The sequence below is a fragment of the Sinocyclocheilus rhinocerous genome, unplaced genomic scaffold, assembly GCF_001515625.1.
Source record: "Sinocyclocheilus rhinocerous isolate Xijiao unplaced genomic scaffold, SAMN03320098_v1.1 scaffold8, whole genome shotgun sequence".
In the NCBI taxonomy this organism is placed as follows: Eukaryota; Metazoa; Chordata; class Actinopteri; order Cypriniformes; family Cyprinidae; genus Sinocyclocheilus; species Sinocyclocheilus rhinocerous.
Genome location: NW_015666800.1, coordinates 1,820,918 through 1,841,821, shown reverse-complemented (window position 1 = coordinate 1,841,821; position 20,904 = coordinate 1,820,918). Strand labels below are relative to the sequence as shown.

The window sequence follows — 20,904 nt, the reverse complement described above, 5'->3', positions numbered from 1 at the left end:
TTACATTTAAAACAGCAGCCTAATATTAATTAAAATCTTAAAGTTCACATTGAACATGTTATGTTTCAACTACCCATCTTTTTGTGCCTTGCCACATGGAAGCACCCAGAACGCTCATAGGGGACACTGTAATATCGCCACGTGTTTGTCTGTTTGCGTCTTTGTGTGTCTGTGTCTGCGTTTCTTTGCGCATGTATCCCTTGTTCTACCTCTCCAGTCAGTGGTTAACTAGGTGCATGTGTGAGGATGTGTAAAATTGAGTGGAATGCTGTGCCCTGCCAAACCCCCCAGCCCGATACCCCCCTGAGATAAGTGAGATAGAACAGGGGATGTCTCGCAGATCACTGCCCAAGACTGGCACACACGTCTCCCTATTTTTTTTCCCCCTACCTTCTCCTCATTAATGGGATTTTCCTCTTATCTGCAATCCTACCTTTTGCATTACCTGCATTAAGTTTGTCATTTGAAAATTGGCTTAAATTTATACAACACTTTAATTTTGCAGGGTTGAAAAATATGAATATAGTATTGTAAATATTAAATAAAATGTCTTAAGTCAACACTCCATTCATAAACTTGTTTTTTTTGTAACCTGCTCACCCAAATATTAATAATATAAAGAGTAATGTTTGTTTATTTATTTATCTATCAGAAATAAGATTAATAATATGCAATAATTCTATCTTAACTTGTTTTGTGTGTTTTCAACCATCCAGCCTTTATTTAAAAAAACCTTTAAATTAGTTTAAGAATTTAAAAAATATGGTGGATTCTTTTGCATTCACAACCTGCATCATGGATTTAGAGTGAATCAAACTCTTAAAGTACCAGCAAATGGCAGAAATATGTTCACTTAAAATTTACTTATTTGAATATATGATAATATGTAATCGAGATTTAAAGTGCTCAGTGATTGTTGTTATCTCAGATAAGCATGATTTGGTAGAATAACTGCAACAGGCTTACTTGATTATTTGCTTACAGTAAAAGATTCTTATTTGATTCAAGGGGTAAAGGTAGTGGAAATGCAGTGAACTTTACTCTTCTGTTAAACCCTCTAGTTTAAACATCCTCTGATCCAGTTTACCTCAGTGGGTGGAGATGTTGTTTGTGATGTGTTTAGTGTAATAAAATTAGATACCTTATTGAGTCTTCAATGTGTTCATTGTGTTCTTTGGTAAATATTTGTTTGCCCCTCATCTCAAATGACTTATGTCTTCCTTTAGCACACATCAAAATGCAAAGGAAAGCTTACATGTAACTTTAACATTTATTTAGAAGCAAACAGCAGCCAACCCAAACACCTTAAGTGACTCTGAAACCTCTCTGATGCCGGGAATAAAGGAGACATTCTGCCATGAGTCTCTCTCGCTCAGTTCTTTGAAATAAGACTGGCACACTGTTTCGCCTCCAAGCTTTGATTTCTAGTCTCTAGTTATGGCTCATTGCCTCTATCTAAGGGATTTTTTTCACTCATTTTATTGTTGAAAATTGTTAATAATGTAGATAATTTAGTAATAGTAGTAGCTCATCTCATTCTGTATCATCTCTATACAGTACTGTGAGACTATGCACTTTTTTTTTACTTGAACTTCTTGACCATTAGTAAAGTATGTTCTATGTGACCTAAGTCATCAGCTGTGTCACTGTTCAGCATTTCCATGGCCTCATGGGACAGTAAATCTTGGCAGAAGCAGTACGTGATCTGGGTACTTTCATTCTTTTATGAATACTTTGGATTTCGTCTTAATGCTAATGTAATGCACTGTTTTTAGCATACTGTATAGTAGGGAAATATATGGAAGCCTGTTTCCGCCACTGAATAAAAAAAAAAAATAGGTAATTGCGACTTTTTATCTCAAAATTCTGACTTTTTTCTCAGAATTGTGAAATATAAACTCGCAATTGCAAGTTATAAAGTCCAATTCTGAGGGGGGAAAAAGACTGATATTTTCTCCTCAAGCAATTGAAGCCGAATTGCCACTATTTGAAAGTGAAAGTAAAATGCACACGCCGCTTTTACAAGCTATTTAAAAGCGAGGAAAAGAGGGAACGCCCCCGCGGTGATACCGGTATTACCGGTGTTGTCACACGTCAATTAACCGTTGGGAAAATTTCCTCACCATCACAACTCTACTCCGAATTGCAAGTTTATATCTCGCAATTCTGACTTTATAACTCACAATTGTGAGTTTATATCACGCAATTATGAGAAAAAAGTCAGAATTGTGAGATAAAAAGTCGCAATTACCTTTTTTAAATTTTGTATTCAGTGGCGGAAACGGGCTTCCATAGAAATAGGCATGTTCAGACCAAGGACTGTGATCATTCTTTTTGCGACCACCACTAATGAAATGTGGGAAAACCCCTTAGTTCAGTTTTCCCCATTTCCAAAAATCATTTCCTCTGTAAAATATTGTGCTGAATTAAACATAAAGAATTAACTTCCTAATGAAACATGGCATAACTTTAAATTATTTTCAACAATTTTTTTCCATGCTTTTCTGCTTTAAGAAAGGGATAAAATTGATTACTCTCCTTTTTTCCCTTTTTAGTATGTGGCTCTCAGTCTTGTGAAATGTGTTAACAGTGCTGGATGATGTAGTACACAGACCGTGATTAATATTATAGCGTTAGAGCCATGCGGATGTGTGATCATACCCATACTTCCTCTTCACTCAGTGGAAGCAAGTCATTTGAGGAGTTTTCCCTTTACACACACACGCACACACATGCTTTCTTCATATACCCACGCACACACACACACATGTATGCACTATATCCACAGAGTGAACAATCATCACTGTGAGGAATGTCCTGATGAGAAAGGATATTAACACATCTCTTGGCCAAACGTTTAGTCTGCACGAGATCAGGATCAGTCTCTCTGAATAGCTGCCAATGTCATCAAGGTCGAGCAGTTCGTATTTGCTCATGAATCTTAAGATATTGTGTGTGTGTGTGTGTGTGTGTGTGTGTGTGAAAATCATCTGTGATTTTCAGACTGCTGAGTGGGGAGTGGGGAGCAGTTTTATTTAACTCACTAAAAGTAGCAATGCCTACTAATTTAACTTCCATTTTTTTAGCAGCATGACAGTAAAAAAAATATAAATAAAAAAAAAAACAAAGTAGTATAAAACAAATGCAGCATTGAAAAATTCTGATTTATTTGAAAGAATCGGTTTGCTTGCATTGTACAGGTAAATGTATTGTTTAATAAGCAAATGATTGACTGGTACAAGCATGGTACGTAGCAAAATAAATAATGCATATTGTACAGCTAGACAGTTATTTTTGCAAAATAAACCCAGACAGAGTGACTAAACCTGTAAAGACTGTGGTTAGACAATACAGGACTACAGATACAAATATTTGACACTATATGTATGTATGTATATGTATATATGTATACGTATATTATATTTTAAAGTTTTGAATGAATGAATCTAGATTAGAGTGACAGAAACTTGAACAGTTTGATTCTGTCATATGAGACCCTGGACCACAAAACCAGTCATAAGGGTCAATTTTTCGAATTTGAGATTTATACATCATCTGAAAGCTGAATAAATAAGCTTTCCATTGATGTGTGGTTTGTTCGGATATGACCAAACAATGTATTTTTGTCTATTGCTACAAATATACCCCAGCGACTTAAGACTGGTTTTGTGGTCCAGGGTCACATATATAAGCTAAAATGTCAATGTACTTTCCTTAATTCCTGCTGAGATAATATCAAAATGGAAAAAAAATACATCGCTAATGTGTATCCTGCAACTAGTGTGTTAATAAACTGGTGACACACTGTATGAAATATTCACAAACGACACAAATCATTTCAGCACACAGAATCAAAAACCCGAAAACAATGACATCATTGCGTACCATTAAACTGTTAGTAGGAGTGTGCATCCAGTAAATGTGAATGGGAACAGATGTAATCCTCATGATCTGGTTGCTGTGTCGGTGTTTGTATGAGCGCTGGCCTTTGAAGTTGTGGCAGTGTTTCTGGATGTGTGTTTAATTTTGATACTCTTCGTGTTTAGCAAACCCACAGAGGCTGATGTGTTATGCAAATGTTTACTAAGTTATGTTAGCACTGCCTGATTTATTAAAATTTTGTAACGTGCTAATCCACATTTCTGTCTCTGTTGTTGTCCTTCTGTCTCTACAGCCAATGGTATGTACATGGGAAGCCAAGAAATGAGACTGGTTGTAGAAAGAGACAACATAACCATACATCAACACCTCAGTAAGGTAATGTTCACACAACATTTGAGCATTAGATATGAGTGACGTAGCAAATAAAAACACTAATTTTAAATTAGCCTTTGTTTGGAATAACTATCAATAATCGTAATGTTATGACGATATCTTTTAAGTGATTTCACTGTTTTCTTCAAGTAGGAAGGAAGGAACAATATTTAAAATGTTTGAATAAAATGACAGTCAGAATTTATCAATTGACTTTAAACAAACTCCAAACGTTCTTGAACTGATTTGTGTCTAATACAAGAACATCTGTATCCTTCAGTGCATTACATGAGATGCTGTGTTAGTCTATCACTGTCTCAATGCATGAGGCAAACAAGTGTGGTCTTTTTATTAATCAGTCGATGTCCACATTCAGTGTCACTTCTAGAAATACATTAAAATATGCATTATATTTAATATAAATAAATATGAGAATTATGTAGGGATTCACTGATATTAAAATTATCTAAAAATTCTAATATTCTGTAGCTAATAAATGGCCAATAATAATATTTTATAGTATTCTGTCTGAGTAAATAAAAATTAAGACTAAAAACAATTTCAAATGCTACAAGTGAATTTAGACATCATAACGTACAATATGAAAATGGACATTTATTTTGAGATTTGCTAAAGATTCAATTTAACAGTGTTAAACTATTATTGTTTATAAAGATTAACTTTGAGTGTTACATGACGTTACATTAGATTAGCATACAAATGGTAATCTAAGTGTAAAAATAGGGGAATGTACAATTAAATATGGATTATCGACTAAAATATCACCAAAATTGTCTATAATGATTTTTTTTTTTAATCTAATAATGACTGATAACCAATATGCTATGAGGAAAATTATGCATCCCTAAAATTATGTATCTCATTAACTGTAATAGTTAAAAAGTTCTGTTTTTGTTAAAGTAGAGGTTTTTGTTCATATTTCTGGCCATTTTTCTTAGTCTGTGGCCAAAATGTATATGCATCACTAGTAGATGACTGTAATAAATTCAACAAATCACAGAAGTAACTTGCCAACAACGTTGTTCCCCATGCATGGGTATTTGTTTTTACTGAAACACTGACTACGTTTACATGGACATCAGTAATCTAATTATTTACCTTATTCTGAATAAGCCAATATTATGATTATGGTGTTTACAGTGTGTACATGTCTACACTGCACATCAATAATGCGACTAAAATAGGAATACTCCACATGTCTTAATTCGATCTCTGTTTACTTCGAATATGACTTTAGCCGGATTAAGGTAATCAAAAATCTCAGTTTACATGGTAGATTCTTAATCAGAGTATTGTCTTAATCGTGTTAAAATCGGATTATTGTTGTCCATGTAAACGTACTCAATGAGATGACACAGCTTTCCTTAATTTCCTACATATTAAGGGCGCTGATCAAAGAGATTCTGGAAGCCTCTAAACATGTTAGATGCAGATGAAACCCACGCTGACTCACCCACAGACAGCTGATAACCAATCAAACAATATCAGATCTCAAAGCACGGTCCTCCAACCCACCCTTCCGTTTCTCAACGGATGCATAGGCGGAAGAACCATGTGTACCTTTCAATGCCGTGGTGTGATGTAAAGCAGAGACTGCATACACATGCTGAGGGAGGAGGACGGGGCTGCTGATGGTCTATATCTGTCATCAGTTAAATAGGTGATATCTTCACTGCTCTTGAGAGTCACATACTCGAGACCTGCATCTTATGTTACACATAGCACCTCGACTCGAAGAAATTCCTTGTCAAAGCTTCAGAAAATCCCTTGAGCCTGGAAACCGATCAACTTTTTCCCAGTCTGATCTGTGCATCCCACCCATGATTCCATGGAGGAAGGAAGCTCTTCTTTTGCATCCATGTCTCTGACAACCATTGTCTGTATGGGTGTCAGAGTATGTGGCGTTCTTTGGTATCGGCTTCGCAGTCCATCTTGCTTGCCAATAGTGATGCTAGAATAATTTTCTTCCGAAAAAGCTGAAGGTGAAGACAGGAGGTCATATGTTTAAACCCCTCTCAGCCTTAAACCACATGCATCTGACTCCTCTATTAGATTTATGAGCTGTGGTGAAATCGATCAGGCCGACAGATGTAGAACCCATCACGATTAACTGGTACAGTCGGCAAAGACCAAACATTATGCAGTTTGTCAGAGAAATCATGCAAAGCAGTTGACAAGAGAATTTGATCTTTCTATTGTGTACGGCTCTCGAGGTCTCACCAATAAATAGCCTTTAGGAATCTGCACGGGTGGTTTTTCCTTTCGCATTGATGTTATTGGCACTGTTCAGCCGAGGTTACGGCAGCCTAACTGAAGGAAATACCCTTCAAGTGTCCACACTGGTGTCTGAGGGGACGTAGTGGATTTAATGTCAATCTTTCTTAAATTTTGTTTTATTGAAACATAATCTTGATTGTTTTCCCATTTGGATCCTCTGTGAAGTTCTCGGTGTGCATCGCCTTTGTTAAAGACATTCTATGTGATTTATTAAGTTACTCTGCTTTATGGATTTATGGCACATGACGAATTTTATCTGCCAAAGGATATGACTGATCATATCTTGACTAAGGGTTTGACTAGAGCTGTCAGTTTATTGCATTAATTAGTATAATTAATGATAAGTATTTTTTTCTGTTTTTTTATTTTTATTTTAGTTTTTACTGTATTTATTTTATTTTTCATTGTATTTTTTTATTATTAAAAAACAATCAACTAAACAAATTATTTTATGCTAGGGTTTTTCCTCAATAAATTGATTTATGCAATTATTTGCAATTAGTGTATAATGTGATACATTTGATTAAATCTTTTAATTGACAGCTCTAGTTTAAATTCTTTTTCACAAAGAAAAAAAAGAGTTTTAGATCTTCAAATGTCAGTTACTTCTAGTTACTTCTGACATCTTGAGGTGTGCTGAGGAATATGAAGGAGCAAGATACTTCAAACTCCAGTGGTGGTCTAAGTTCCTATGTAAATCAAATGGGAGGGCTGCTACTTTTGCTATTCTAACGTCACATATTGTGCCTTTAAAATGAAAGATGAGGTTCTTATCAAGCAGTGACATACAGGTACTAGCTCTTGTTAAAATGGCTGTCAGAAAAACAGAAAAGCCTTATGATGTATTTATTGTTTTAGTTCTGCTCTCATTATGATACATGGTCATAGTGGTGAATCCCACATATACTGTATGATAACAAACCTAAATCATGTTAATGTCTTAATCGGCTCTGGGTGTTCTGATGATTTTGTTTTCCTCTGTCAGCTTATTTTTTACTATGGAGCCACGGACCACTGGTGTCCTGTGCAGTATTACCATGATATCAGAAAAGACTTCCCTGAAGGGGACATTCGTCTGTGCGAGAGGGGCATCCGGCATGCATTCGTCTTGGATGCAGGGGAGGAAATGGCTAACATGACAGCAGAGTGGATCTTTGATGACTTGAGGACGCTCTGAATACCAGATTAACATTTTATTCCACTTAGCAGCTGAATATTCGGAGTTTTGTAATGTGACCAATATTTTAGGACGTATTACCTATTTCCATGGCAAAGCATCAAGCTTGTCACTAAACACTTAATAGTCACAATGGTGATGTATGATTGATGTATTGGTGGCATTTCATTTTTCAAATATTCATAAACTTGTTAAATGATTGTAAAATATCTGATATTTTGATTGTCAAATATGTGTAAGTAAATGTATTTTGTCCCTCAACTATATGGTGTATTGCTTCAGCTAACTTAAAGAGTCTCTAATTTCTTGGTCTGCTGTCAAGCGGACATTGTAATAGTCTGTTTGTGTTTTTAATGTGAATAATTTCTAAACACACAAATGTGCAGTGGAGTGTGGAGCAGGACACACGTAAATTATTTATTTATTTTAGTGGAACACATTTTTTAAACTTGACTTAACCAGACAGTTCACATAAGAACAAAACTCCTATATATAAAGATATTGTCCTCTTGATGGGGGATGTATTTAATTATAATTTAATTATAATTTAAATGATTTAATATTATTACTCAATAAGATCAGAAAGTAAAAAAAAAAAAAAAAACGTATTACAGACTACGCAGAGAATGGTTTAATTAAATACTGAACAAAGACAAGAAGGTGCCAAAAAGAAAGTTTTGACAGGAACAAAAGGTTAAGACTGTATTCTGTCTGTAGAAGTTCATATTGTTAATAAAAACATTTGCAAGCAAATCAATAAAAGCTGGTTACTTGTCCAATTTCAACATTTTTTGCAAATTTGAATTTAACATGTGTACTTCTGTCTATTGCTATATTAATTTAATATAATTAAATGACAAATTACAATGTTGATTGTCATAAAATATTTTGAATACTTTAAGGAGGAAAGTTTTGCTTGATATTGTTTTAGCATTGTATATCACTCTTGATCTCTTAAAACTTTTCTTTTTGGCTTTTCAGTTAAATGTTTTACACTCGGAACATGTTACATGTGATTTGATTTCTGTCTGAAGAGAGATTGTATTATTATGGCAGGAAATGCCTGTACTAGCATGGGTCAAATACGGTCCTGTCAGCAATGACCTGGAACCTTATAGAACCACAAAATTATGAATTTTAATGAAGCTTGGGCTAACCCTCATTTAAGGCGGGAAAATTATGCATATTTGAGCTTTCTCCATATGAATGGCCCTCAACATGGATAATTTTAATTTTCCAGACGGCATCAGCAGGACTCTGGAATAGTGTTTTACCTGTAAAGCTGCTATTCTTTTAGTTTGAGATCTATTTGGATTCTTTAGGCCCCAACTTGGCTCCTGACATCTCCCAGGAGTTTGCTTTATGGTGAATGGAGGAGCCAAAGCGGGACCCCTTATAAGAAAACGCGACTAGGTTTGTTCTCTGCTTGCATGGTTTCCTGGGGGTTACCAAGTGAAATATTTTGACAGTTTACCTCAACAGCCCGGGGACCAGTAATATTATTCAGTCCTCTAACCACCTCAGTCAATGTATTAAAACATCAAAACTCTCATATTTTACTCTGATGCTCAAAGTGACGTGATCTGATATTCCTGACCTTAAAGGAACAGTTCGCCCAAATATGAATATTCTTTCACCATTTACTCACCGTTCCAAACCTGTATGACTTTCTTTATCTTTGGGACACACATCCTGGTCTCATGTCCAAATTTGACCATATAATGAAAATTTATGAGAACTGGGACTGTCAAGCTCTAAAATTTAAAAAAAAAACACCATAAAAGTACCATAAAATGGCCCGTATGAATCTACATATGAGTGCTGTATTTCACAACGACTGAACCAAAGGTTTAGATCATTATAAAGTGAGATTTACCGTAGTTTTCCTTGCCACATTCCTGAGAGAAGTGGTGATTTTCAATTCCTGAACGAATCATTCTTTTGAGTCAGATATTTTCAACAAATCATTTAAAACCAGTCTGAAGGATTTGTTTGCAAATCAGATCCTCGGGTTCTCATGTTCAACTCACTGTCTCAGCCTCGTTGAAACGATTAACAGCCCACCAAAGGGTATTGATTTGAGTCTATAACAAAATTTCAGTCTGCTTCGAAAGATTTAGAATATAGTGCATGAGTCACTTGGACCACTTTTGTGATACTTTTAGGGTCTGTTTACAGAGATGCATTTTTGCATTTAAATATAGGATCCATCTGCAGAGGCGCAGCGCTGGTGACTGGAAAAGAAGGCAGGATTTGCACTCATTTTTTGCTGGAACTTTTAACTTGATGTGTCAAAAAGTAGCGAGGTACGACCCAACAGTCAAAGAAGCTAGTCTATCTAGCGCATGTAAAAAAAAACAATTACATAAAATAACGTTAAAAAGCAACACAGTGAAAAACAGTAGTGTTCTGCACTGTAAAAATGATTTTTCAGAGTTGTAAATGATTATTGGAGTTCATTTTTAAGAAAATGCTATAACAGTATTTCTACTTCAAAATCTCACGTTTCATTCGATGTATTACTTGCCGTTTCTTTGTAATTATTTTTGTGTTATTTACTAGCAATTTCTGAGTGAAATGGTTTCTACACCAATTTTTTTCAGTGTGTGAAAATTTGGCATTTTCGAGTTCCAAGTGCTTGCCACAAACTAGTGGCAAGGATAGTTTTCAGAATTTTTCTTGAAGATCACTGTGACAGAGTTTTCATTTTTGGGTGAGCTATTCCTTTAGAAATGAGGGACAGGCTTTGGCACAACACCACACAGATCCTCAACAAGCATCGCCACGTGGCCCTTCCACACCGACTTGTTCAGCTGATTTGAAATCTGTCTTCTTCAGTACGAGGACGTCCTATAGGTGGTCTGCTCAGCAAACGGAGAATAAATATTTCCAGCTGATCTGTTTCCCCTTCTTTCTGAGAGTCGGGACTCTCCGTGTAAACCCAGGTCTCTTTAATCTTCCTTTCCAGGCTTCTCAAAAAGAATGACAAAGCCCCTTAATTTGCTTATCCTTGATTTAAACCAGGAGGCAGGGCTAGTTCATTGAAGGAAATGGAGTAATCCTGCCCGGGTGGATTGAATTGTGGCAAAGCAAACAAGCTTTACTGTTTTACGTCTCCAGAGTAGTTTGGGTTCTCTTGTGGTATGAATCGTTCCAGAGATATTCTGGTATTTTCCTGCCAAATATCATCTGCAATAGATCATTTTCTTTTCCCCTGGTCTTTGTTATGTTTTGTTTTGACATGGCAATATTTGCTCTTTGTTCCCCTCTGTCTCAATTTTTGTACCAACTTAAAGCAGCACTATGTAACTTTTTCTGTGTTCAAATTTTGCCAAATGTATGTAATAAGCGAGTACATCATGAATTCATCTTCCAAACCGCGTTTTTGTCTTATTCCGAATCACTACGGTACACTTATAATAAGTACTTATATTTGGACTATTGTAGCCTGGTCGGGTCGTCACCGCTGCGGAGTAACACACACCTGCGTGAATCGTCATAGACATAAACTTAGAGAAGTAGCTCCGGTTGGAATGTTCTTCCGCGGAATGTGTGCAGTTCTGTTTATTAACCGCTAGAGCGCCAAAAGTTACATAGTGCTGCTTTAACATCATCGGAGACGCTCTGATCCAGGGACGAAATTGAAATCGATCGTTTCTACTATATGTAAGCCTACTGTATTTGCTATTGTTGTGAGATTTGTCTTCCAAAAAAGTATTTTCTTATTATAGCAGCACTGATACTGTGGCTATTTCCTATGCATATATAATTCAGGTAAACAGTGCATCCCATCCCACAAGCCTGCTCTCACGGGAGTATTGAAAATGTTTTTCAGGTTGTGTAACTTACAGAGAGCCAGAATTGTCCCCCATGGTGGCCCGTCATTGCTATTGATTCGGTTTAAGGGAATTAGATCAGTTTAAACAGTATTTACATTAACATCAGAGTGTAATAGTGGAATCATGTGCTTAAAGAAGAAGCGAAGTGAAATACAATGAGCAGAAATGTATGAAAATCTTAATGGGAAAAACACACTAAAAGACACGGCAGCCAATCCTGAGTTTGATGCAATGACCTGCCTTTGCATTCAGCTATATTAAAGAGCTGATAAACAAGTGCATGAAACCAGAATGCTTCAGTTACTACTTTATGAGTCTTTAGTATTTTCCAGGCGCTAGTTTCATAATTAAGTTTGATGTAATGCTGCATATTGCATATCGCATATTCAGAAGGGACACATGAAACAGGTGTGAAAATTTTGGCAAGCTGATTCGCTGTTCTGGAAAAGCTTTGTAAAATGGTAAATGCCCAAATGTTTCAGAAACAACATGTATATATATATATATATATATATATATTAGAAAATATGTAGTTATGGATAAATGACCAATAGATTACAGGAATGTGGTCACTTATCTGACTAAAAATAATTGTCATTTTTAATTTATATATAATTATTTTATCATAATATATTTAGCATATTTTATGACGTTTTTATAATGTTTAATGTTTTTTTTAGGAAATGTCTATCAAAAAAATATTTGTTATCATTATTATCTTTAAAAATAGAATTTATTCCCACTGTCAAGTATTAACCCTTTGTTTCTAAATTAAAGATTCAGGCCCATAGTTCTACAGAATCTGACTATATTTGTCCCGAACACCAAGAAAAAATTTGGATGACAGCCTCATTTCCTCCATCTCAAAATGTCTATCAACTTTTTGACCTGAATGAGAATTTATATGACAAAAGTGGCTCTCAGGAACATACATCTGAACAGATGTCAAAGTCTGGACACTGCAGTGCTGTTTTTGGTCTCAATTGTGACTGTGACATGATTCAATAAAAAAGAAGCAAGTGTATTTAAAGGGGTCATATGATGCTGCTAAAAAGAACATTATTTTGTGTATTTTTTTTTTTTTTTTTTCCATCAATACAGTTTTTTTTTTTTTTTTTTATAAATAAAATCATCTGTACAAAAAAATTACAAAGAAGACGTGTGAAAAGATGCTAAGTGTTTACTTTTTGTTTTTAAATTTAAATTTGTTTTATATATATATATTTTTTTTTTTTCATACATACACTAATAAACAATATATCAAGAAAACAATATATTGCAGATAATTTACAATGAATTATGTACACTTCATTATCTAACAGTATACATACTCTCACATACACAGTGCATTTACAATAAAAAGTCAACAACTAAAAAAGACATTCTCCCATTTTAATACATAATTCTTGCGTTGTACTATAAAATGATCATTTTCGCAGCCAGATAAATACATAACACTAAATGCATTAAATTAAGAAAAGCACTTGGGCATGTGTACAATAATTTACACTTATATTTTAAGCCTTTGTTCTAATAAAAAAAAAAAAAAGATAAAGATAAAATTCAGTCACGGCTTTATTATTCCCTTCGTATTGTTTTAAGCAACATATATTTTACCAGCTTAGGTACAGTAAAGAAAAACAGATGTCGGTGAAGGTAAGTTAACATTGCTTAGCACTGATCAGCATGTATATTTGAGGGGTGCCAAACCCCTTAACTGAACCATGACAATCCTGCAGGCTTTGCATTCATTTCTCTGAGAGCACTTGGCATAGTAAATTGAAACTCCTTCTCTACTAAATGTCTCCTGAGGCTTTTCACTTTAGTCAAATAGCGAGGCACAACTGAGGTAACCCATGCAGCGCTTAAGCTGATAACCTCCAGACCTCCGAACAACAGACGAGGCAACGGCACTCTTTGTGCCTCTTTATCTCCTTGAACCAAAGATGGCGTCCCCTAATGTTAATCTTTTCCAGCTAGGTGTGGTATTGCGATCGTGTCAGTATTGAAAGAAAGGCTGCTTATAAAAAGAATCAGACTGTTTGGAGAACCTGCCTTGAGAGGAATTAGATTAGGGAGCAAGCACATATGATTGGAATTGTTTACAATGAGAGGAGATAGAGACCTCGAGAGAGGGATATTGCTTGAACTATCCTTGACTGGCCAAATGTAATTAATGTCATAGATTTGAAATAGATGTCGAAGATCTAATTTTTGCTTTATCTTTTCAAACAGTCTGGTTCAGTCCTGCAGTCTGCAGAACAAGATTTTGCCTCGGAACAAAAACAGATCTGCACAATTTGAACGGGGAAATGGAGAAATACTGCGAGAGATGCGACTGTTTTCGATATATTTGTAAATGGTAAATTGAATTTACTTCTGCAAAAGTACCTACAAACAATCAAAACAACAAGCTTATAACTAACAGTCACGACAATAATGTACCGTAAAACCACACAGGAAATTTTCCTGAGTGTCGCACCGATTTCGTGCCATTATATTGTTCTGAACTGCACAGATGCTCTGGCTAATTTTTCTGTGGTCTGTTGATTTAGGAATGTAACTTTCATACTGCCACCGTGGACAATGTGGGTGATTATCATTCCCATACAATGAGTCCAACATTAATTGAGGGGAATTACCATGGAGAAATGTCAAAAAAAGAAAAACAATTGCTGTTATGAATTAAAAATCTGCTGCTTTGTATTTCTTCATAGTGGAAACAGTTGATGTTATATAAACAGTAAGCAGGCAAATATTTCTGCCCTGACACTGAGATTAATGAACGCTAGAAGCTTATTTTCATTTTGTTCTTGTAGCTTGATGTCATTCAGAATTAGTTCTATGTAAAACTTTCACATAAACTAACATGAATTTAAGGAGATAATTCACCAAACTTTCTTTCTTCTGTGAAACATAAAAGATAGTTTGAGAAATTTGTTTTTTTCCATACAATGGATGTCCATGCTAACCAGAACGGTTTGAACATTCCTCAAAACATCTTTTATGCTCCACAGAAAAAAAAAATCATACAGGTTTGGAATGACACGAGGGTGAGTGGATGATGATAGAATTTTTTATTTTCGGTGAACTAACCCTTTAAAGCCCTAAAATTGGGCATAAATTAGGTCCCTTTTAGTTTTTGTTATATTATGAGACAAGGCACTTTTTTACCTTGTGGCTGTCATTCAGAAATAAACTATTTAAATTAAAAAATTTGAGGAAACACTGTGGATTTGTATGATAATCCATAATAAGGCATGACATTAAAGCATAAAAGTAATCTAATCTAATTATCAGCTCGAGTAAACAAACTCTTTCAGTAAATGTGGGTGAACACTTAAATCTTCAAACAGCCAAATCTGGTGTCAGAATAAAACAAAACAATCATTTTGATTATGGCTCCACAACGCCTTTCACAAAGTAAGGTCTGGGGTCGCTCAATGCAATGAAGTCATTTATCTTGCACATATTGCACACATCATGTACGATACTGCAGACCGAAGCCAAATGTGCTGTCATCAACATAAAACGTCTGGGTTCTCCTTCTCATTAAACAGCTTAATTTTAGTTTTAGCACTGAGTATGTTATTTTAAGATTATGAAATGATGTGCTAAACAATGTTATGGTTTATTCATTTTTTTTATGCGAGCCAATGCTGAGAAAAAAGAAGCCTGATTTCAACTTTTGAACATCAGATGCTGGGTTACCTTGATATAAAATTCAGAACAGTTCTGCTCAATTATTACATGTGTCTCTTGGTTCTAGAAGCATCTGAAGCTCCAAAAAGAAAAACCATATTTATATATATTCATTTTTCAGATTCACAACACACTGGATAGCATTCAGATTTTTATCAGGATATATTAAGCTGTCAGTTAGTATGACACAGGACTCTTGGAAGTATGCAGTTCATTTTTGGTCATGAGCGCTCAGCTCTGCAGCTTCTTTTTTTTCAAGCCAATCACTTGAGCCATAAATGGCATATGACTAATTACTCTAAAGCTGAAGGAAAATGATGTCATGACGATGCTGATTGGCTGATGACACCACACATGCACAGCCCCCAACCCTTTACAAGTGAATATCCAGAGCTATGACAAAAGACAGGGTAAAAATGGCAGTTTTGATACGTTTAAAAAAGCTTTGTGCACTGGTAAAACACCTACTAAAGATATGGTTTAAATAAAATACAGCTATTTTGAATGGATGTCAGTTGATAAAGATGTTTTTGCAACCACACTGTGTAGTTACGACATCTAATGAGCTAATGAGGCCATGCTAACCAGCTAAACTTTGACCCCTTCGATTTAGAATGGAGTCAAACTTTCACTCAGTAAATGTTAACTTTCACTTAGTCAATGCCATATTTAATTAAGGCCGCCAGACTCCACAGAGAGCTATTTCATCTTGAATATAAGCTGACTGTCATGCAAAACACCTTTAACTGTTATACACGTTATAGTTGCGTGCTACCGCTGACAGATTCTCAGACTCTGTCAGAGTCTTAACTGGGCCAACATTTCTACCACTGCTGCAAGGATACTTCAACACTCTATCATTGAGTTTATATTACCAGGATGTAAAATAATTTCTGGAAAGCCTATGTTTTCACTCATTTTCCATTGAGGAGTTGTTTATTTGGTGTTGTAAGGGAATTTGGAGCTGCTCGGCACACATGTCCTCCGCTCACTTCTAAAACACAACTCAATGTCTTATCACCATCTGAACATACACACATGCTCATTGTCACACATTTACACACTGTCCATCTCACCAGCTCTGACTGCTTCATCTTGCCCACAATTCTGCACTTGGCCTCTGCGTATGAGGCAGCAGCAGCAGCTTTCGGATAGTGTCCAGGGGTAGGTCACCCCTCACTCACATTGCTACCTGCACCCACAACTCTCCACCACCATGTCCTCGTACTGTTTATAAACTACATTATTCCCAGAGTCAATGTACAGGATGCTGATGGGACTGAGTTTAGAAGGAACGCAACAACTGGGAGGGGTGGACTCCGGGTCCATGGAGTTCATGAGAGTCTGGATGATGGCATGGTTGGTCGGTTCCAGGTGTGAGCGTAAGGGGAAGTCACACAAACCCTCGCAGTGATAAGCTTCGTAATCTAGCGGTGCAATAATCCAGTCGTCCCAACCCAGTTCTTTGAAGTTCACATGAAGCGGCTTCCGGCTGCAACGTGTTCTCCGTCTGCCACCACCCTTTCCTCCACCGGCGCCCCCTGTAGCGGGTCCTACACCAAAACGGCCTGCTAGTGCAGTCCGCCTCCTCCGCCGATGTCTCAGATGACCTTTAATACTATGCTCCGCAGCAGGATTAGGAAATTTACGGCTTTTCATGGCCTTTATCTTCTCACGGATCTCCCTAAAGAGGTTCTCCTTCCTCCGAGCTCGAGTAAAGGTCACCAGTAAGGCCCTTTCGTGGGTCTGCTGATCCTCGTGGCTCAGACCCAGCATGCCGGGATGCACAACCTCGTTATTTGAATCAGAAATGGCTGATATGCTGAAGCACAACGGCCTGCTTCCTTCCGCAGTCCTGAAGAACTTGAGGTGGGTCTTCACGCTTGCACCAACGTCAAACACATCCCATGTGGCTGAAGCGGTATCTAGAAGATCAATGGTCCTGGAGGTGAGGAGCAGAGGTTGCTTAGAGGATCCTGGGAGGGAGCAGGTGTGAAGGAGTAGTCGGTACAGGTTTCCACCACTGGACAGTAAACTTAAAACATCAGGCGGTGGCCTCCTCAGAACCCGCAGCTCCACCTCTATCAGTTCGTCCAGTCGTGAGAGACCAGACAGGTCGAATGTGTACTGTTGGTGTAACTTTAGGGAAGGCTCCTCTGAAGGTATAAGAAAAAGCATGGATTAGCATTGAAATAAGGAATATACGAATTTTAAGAATTAATGCAGCAAGCTTATACGAAGCAGACACTAATGCGTTTCCTCACCTTACTGTGAACAGTCTTACATATGGCTTTTGTGAAAATGGCATACACAAATTGTCAGTCCTTCTATTCAATGAGAATAACATTCAAGGGCCAGAATGATTTCTCCAAACATGAGGTGCAGCATGCTCACGGAGACCAGGTGGAGAGCATTTGGCTGACCTGTCAGACTGTGTCGGCCTTTGGCAGCATCTGCTAATTACACTGATTGAGTGAGAAGAAGGTTTGGCAGGACATTGGAAATGCTCAGCTCTCCGAGAAGCCCTCCTCCTTCCCCTATATGTCCTCAGGAGGATGCAGTAAATTTGAAAGGTGGGTGGCTTAAGGGTGTAATTAAATGTTAGGTAACATTTCAAGCTGAGGTGGACCTCAGTTTTCTGTCTCCACCATGAACTGGAACTGGTCTTTCATTATTCGCACAGCTAACTTGAAATCACTGCGGGGAACAAAATCTCTGACTGCAAGATGTTGTCCTCTCCTTTTCTTTGTCTGGAGAAAGAAATTGGCTTAAAGAACACATCCAATACTCAGTCTCATCCGTGACTGAGATGATGCAGAACCAACCTTTGCTAAGAGAGACCAGACTTTGCGCTCAGAGTAAAACAAGCTTCGATGTTGACATCTTGACATCCAGTTCAAAAACTGGAACCCAGAGTACTATGCAACCTGATACAGAGACCACAGTTTCATGGGTTAAACATGAAGAGGATTCTTCCAATATGAGCTGGCTGCACGAAAACCCAAGGCCAGATCGGGACATATCATATTGACGTTACATTATGAGAGAGAGAACCTTGAGAATAATGGTAATTGCAAACTGTTTGAAGCTACCAGATTTTTGGGGTTTGGCCACAAATGCTGTACCTGTCCTACAGTACTACATGAGAAGGAGCATCCGAAAGAGGTGTTTTGAAAGAAAAGCACCATATATTTATCTCCTTTCTGAGACAAAGGAATGCTATAAAAATGAAAGGTGAACAGTGGGAAGGGGTGTAGAGTAAAGCATCCTCCTCTAAGCTAATATCCGCTTGCCAGACTAAACAATGACATAACCTAGAAAATGAACCGAGGCAGTCAGGGACTCAAGTTCCAGTACCCTGGGCCTACATAGTGTCTGTTTTTGCTCTTTTTTATCTTCAGACAATGCACAGTCATAATCTGGTCACCAAACTATGTTATGTTATTAAGGTTTTTTTTTATTTTATTTTTTTTACATTGCCATAATTTATGATAGGGACAGGTGGGACAATCTTCACACAAAGCATGCTGCACTTCCAGGCCAGATTTGAACCAGAAACACCTTATATTCAAAGCAAACACATTACTATTAAACCAACAAATTATGATTGATGCTTAGAACTGCTCTTTACACAACAACAAAATTCTGGACCCAAAAGCATAAGATGTATATGTGAAGGTATACACTTAAATATTTAAATATGTCAAGTCATTTTAGCACTTGAACTGTGAACTATGAACTATTCGCCATATCGTGACGTCATATCTACTACCGTGGCCCTTTTTTTTTTTTTTGCCACTGTGATGTCAATGGTTTTATATTTAATTTATAAGAACTAATAGAGATCATCAAATCAAACTGCATGACTCTTCACTCTTCTAAAATATGAGTGGAAATAAAATGCTTGGAATTCATATAATGATAATTATTACCCTTAATACTCTTAAACAAATGTGGCATTGTGCACTTTTTATTATTCAAAGGCTGTGCCCTCAAATGTAATAACTGGCCTGTCAATATATGAATGTCATACAAACATTGAAGAACAGAACAATCTCTGATTTCATACTTTAAAAAAAGTGTTTTGCACGCATATCTCCATATATTTGGTCAGGAGGAGAGCTAACATAGTTCATTTCACAAATTCTGTATTTTACGTGACAATCTTTATTTGAACATAAGTTTTAAATTAAAATGTTTCTCTGTCTTTATCAGCAACACCTGGAGGGGAGAACGCGTGCTCCGTTTAAGATACTTTAGCTCAAGATGCTGCTGAAGTTTATTTGTCACAGATGTTGGAAATTTGAGACATTTGACTTCATATTTCTTTTTTGGAATTGTATGTAGCCTATTTCGAAAATATTATTGAGAAGTAGATGATCCTAAAGAAAATTAAACTTGAGCTATGCATGTTCATAAACACATCACGCATTTATAGTACAGCAATCCAACTCATACGAGACAGAGTATTTAATAAATTATTATGGTTCTTTACAAGTTGAATGGGGAAAGGAAATACAGACTATTCGCGTAATTCTAATACACGCATAACTACGCATTTCTGTTATGTACAAACCAAAATTATGGTATTTTTATTGCCATCTTCTTCTGGAGTCATAATGATGTGCCATCAGTAATAATAATAATAATAAGAGTTCGTAATTATAATTTTTAATATTAGTAACATTATTGTTGTCGTCGGCAACAAATAGGCTAATATTATTCGATGATAATAATAATATCCAGAGCATCAGAAAATGTCTATATATCATGGGTGAAATATACACTGTCCTCATATATCAATTTTAAATCATATTAGGCTATCTGTCACGCCGAGATCGATCATCTATGACAGTGTCAGCTGTCATAATACAAGCATGATCGTATGTGATTTATTAGGCTACTGCAGCGTTTACCTTATGCCAATCATTACAATTGATGATTTTATGTGCCAAGTATAATATATAAAAATAAACAGATCAGGCTCAATCTGAAGGTATTAAATCCGCACCGATGGCCTCAAGGAGGAGTTCATTTTACAACCCATCTATCTATCTGTCTGTCTCACCGGCGGATCAGTCTCACTCACCTTGTCCCAGGTCCATGAAGCTGGTCACTGTATTGGCATATCTCCTGGAGCGCGTCTGGCTGCCGTTGCTTGCCCGTCGGTCCAGTTCCGATAGAGTCCTGTACAGAGAGATCATGTAAGACGGAACATGAACAGATGTGGAGTCGTTCCGAGAGTTCGTGCTGGCTTCTGCAGGACTGCGCGCATCCAGATGTGAGTGGAGCCCGTTATCAGAGGGGTTCTGCACCGATCCCAGCACCACTGCCTCAAGAACATTCCCAAAGCAAAAAGAAAACCATAGGAAGGGAGGGGCAGGCTTCTTGGGAGTCATTTTCAGTGGTCTCTGGCCGAAAATGGCAAAGTTGGATGGACTTGATGACTTTGGAAACTCCCCTTTGCTCTTTAGATAGTGTTAATATCTTGAAAGTGAGTAACACTGAATGCCTGTTGCTCTGTATTCAAAGAGCGCCCCCCATTGGAAAGACATTTGGAAGCGGTTTAAATCAGAATTTTTAGAGTGGATTGATATTATTGGCAATTGTGTCACTTTAAAATAAATAAAATTA

The 20,904-nt window shown here is 36.8% G+C and overlaps 2 protein-coding genes across 2 annotated transcripts in view; one reads left to right on the top strand and one right to left on the bottom strand.

Moving 5' to 3' along the window:
- ldah (lipid droplet associated hydrolase) overlaps positions 1–8,473 on the top strand; it is a 52,211-nt gene extending 43,738 nt beyond the window's left edge. The window contains 2 exon segments of the mRNA XM_016544581.1: positions 4,175–4,257; positions 7,538–8,473. Coding sequence (XP_016400067.1) covers positions 4,175–4,257; positions 7,538–7,729 — 275 coding nt within the window. The 3' untranslated portion in view covers positions 7,730–8,473.
- A 7,714-nt stretch (positions 8,474–16,187) lies between these two features.
- On the bottom strand, positions 16,188–20,669 carry LOC107733118 (growth/differentiation factor 6-A-like). Its single transcript, XM_016544616.1, has 2 exons — positions 20,360–20,669; positions 16,188–17,426 (listed from the first exon to the last, which is right to left on the bottom strand). Exons 1-2 carry the CDS (start codon positions 20,667–20,669, stop codon positions 16,459–16,461), a joined length of 1,278 nt encoding a protein of 425 aa, XP_016400102.1. The 3' UTR covers positions 16,188–16,458.
- Positions 20,670–20,904: the final 235 nt, after the last annotated feature.

Excerpts from the sequence above, each read along its gene's own strand:
- LOC107733118 (XM_016544616.1), bottom strand. The coding sequence starts at position 20,669 with ATGACTCCCAAGAAGCCTGCCCCTCCCTTCCTATGGTTTTCTTTTTGC. Across the intron at positions 17,427-20,359 it reads CTTCATGGACCTGGGACAAG|AGGAGCCTTCCCTAAAGTTA; the intron begins GTGAGTGAGACT and ends TTATACCTTCAG.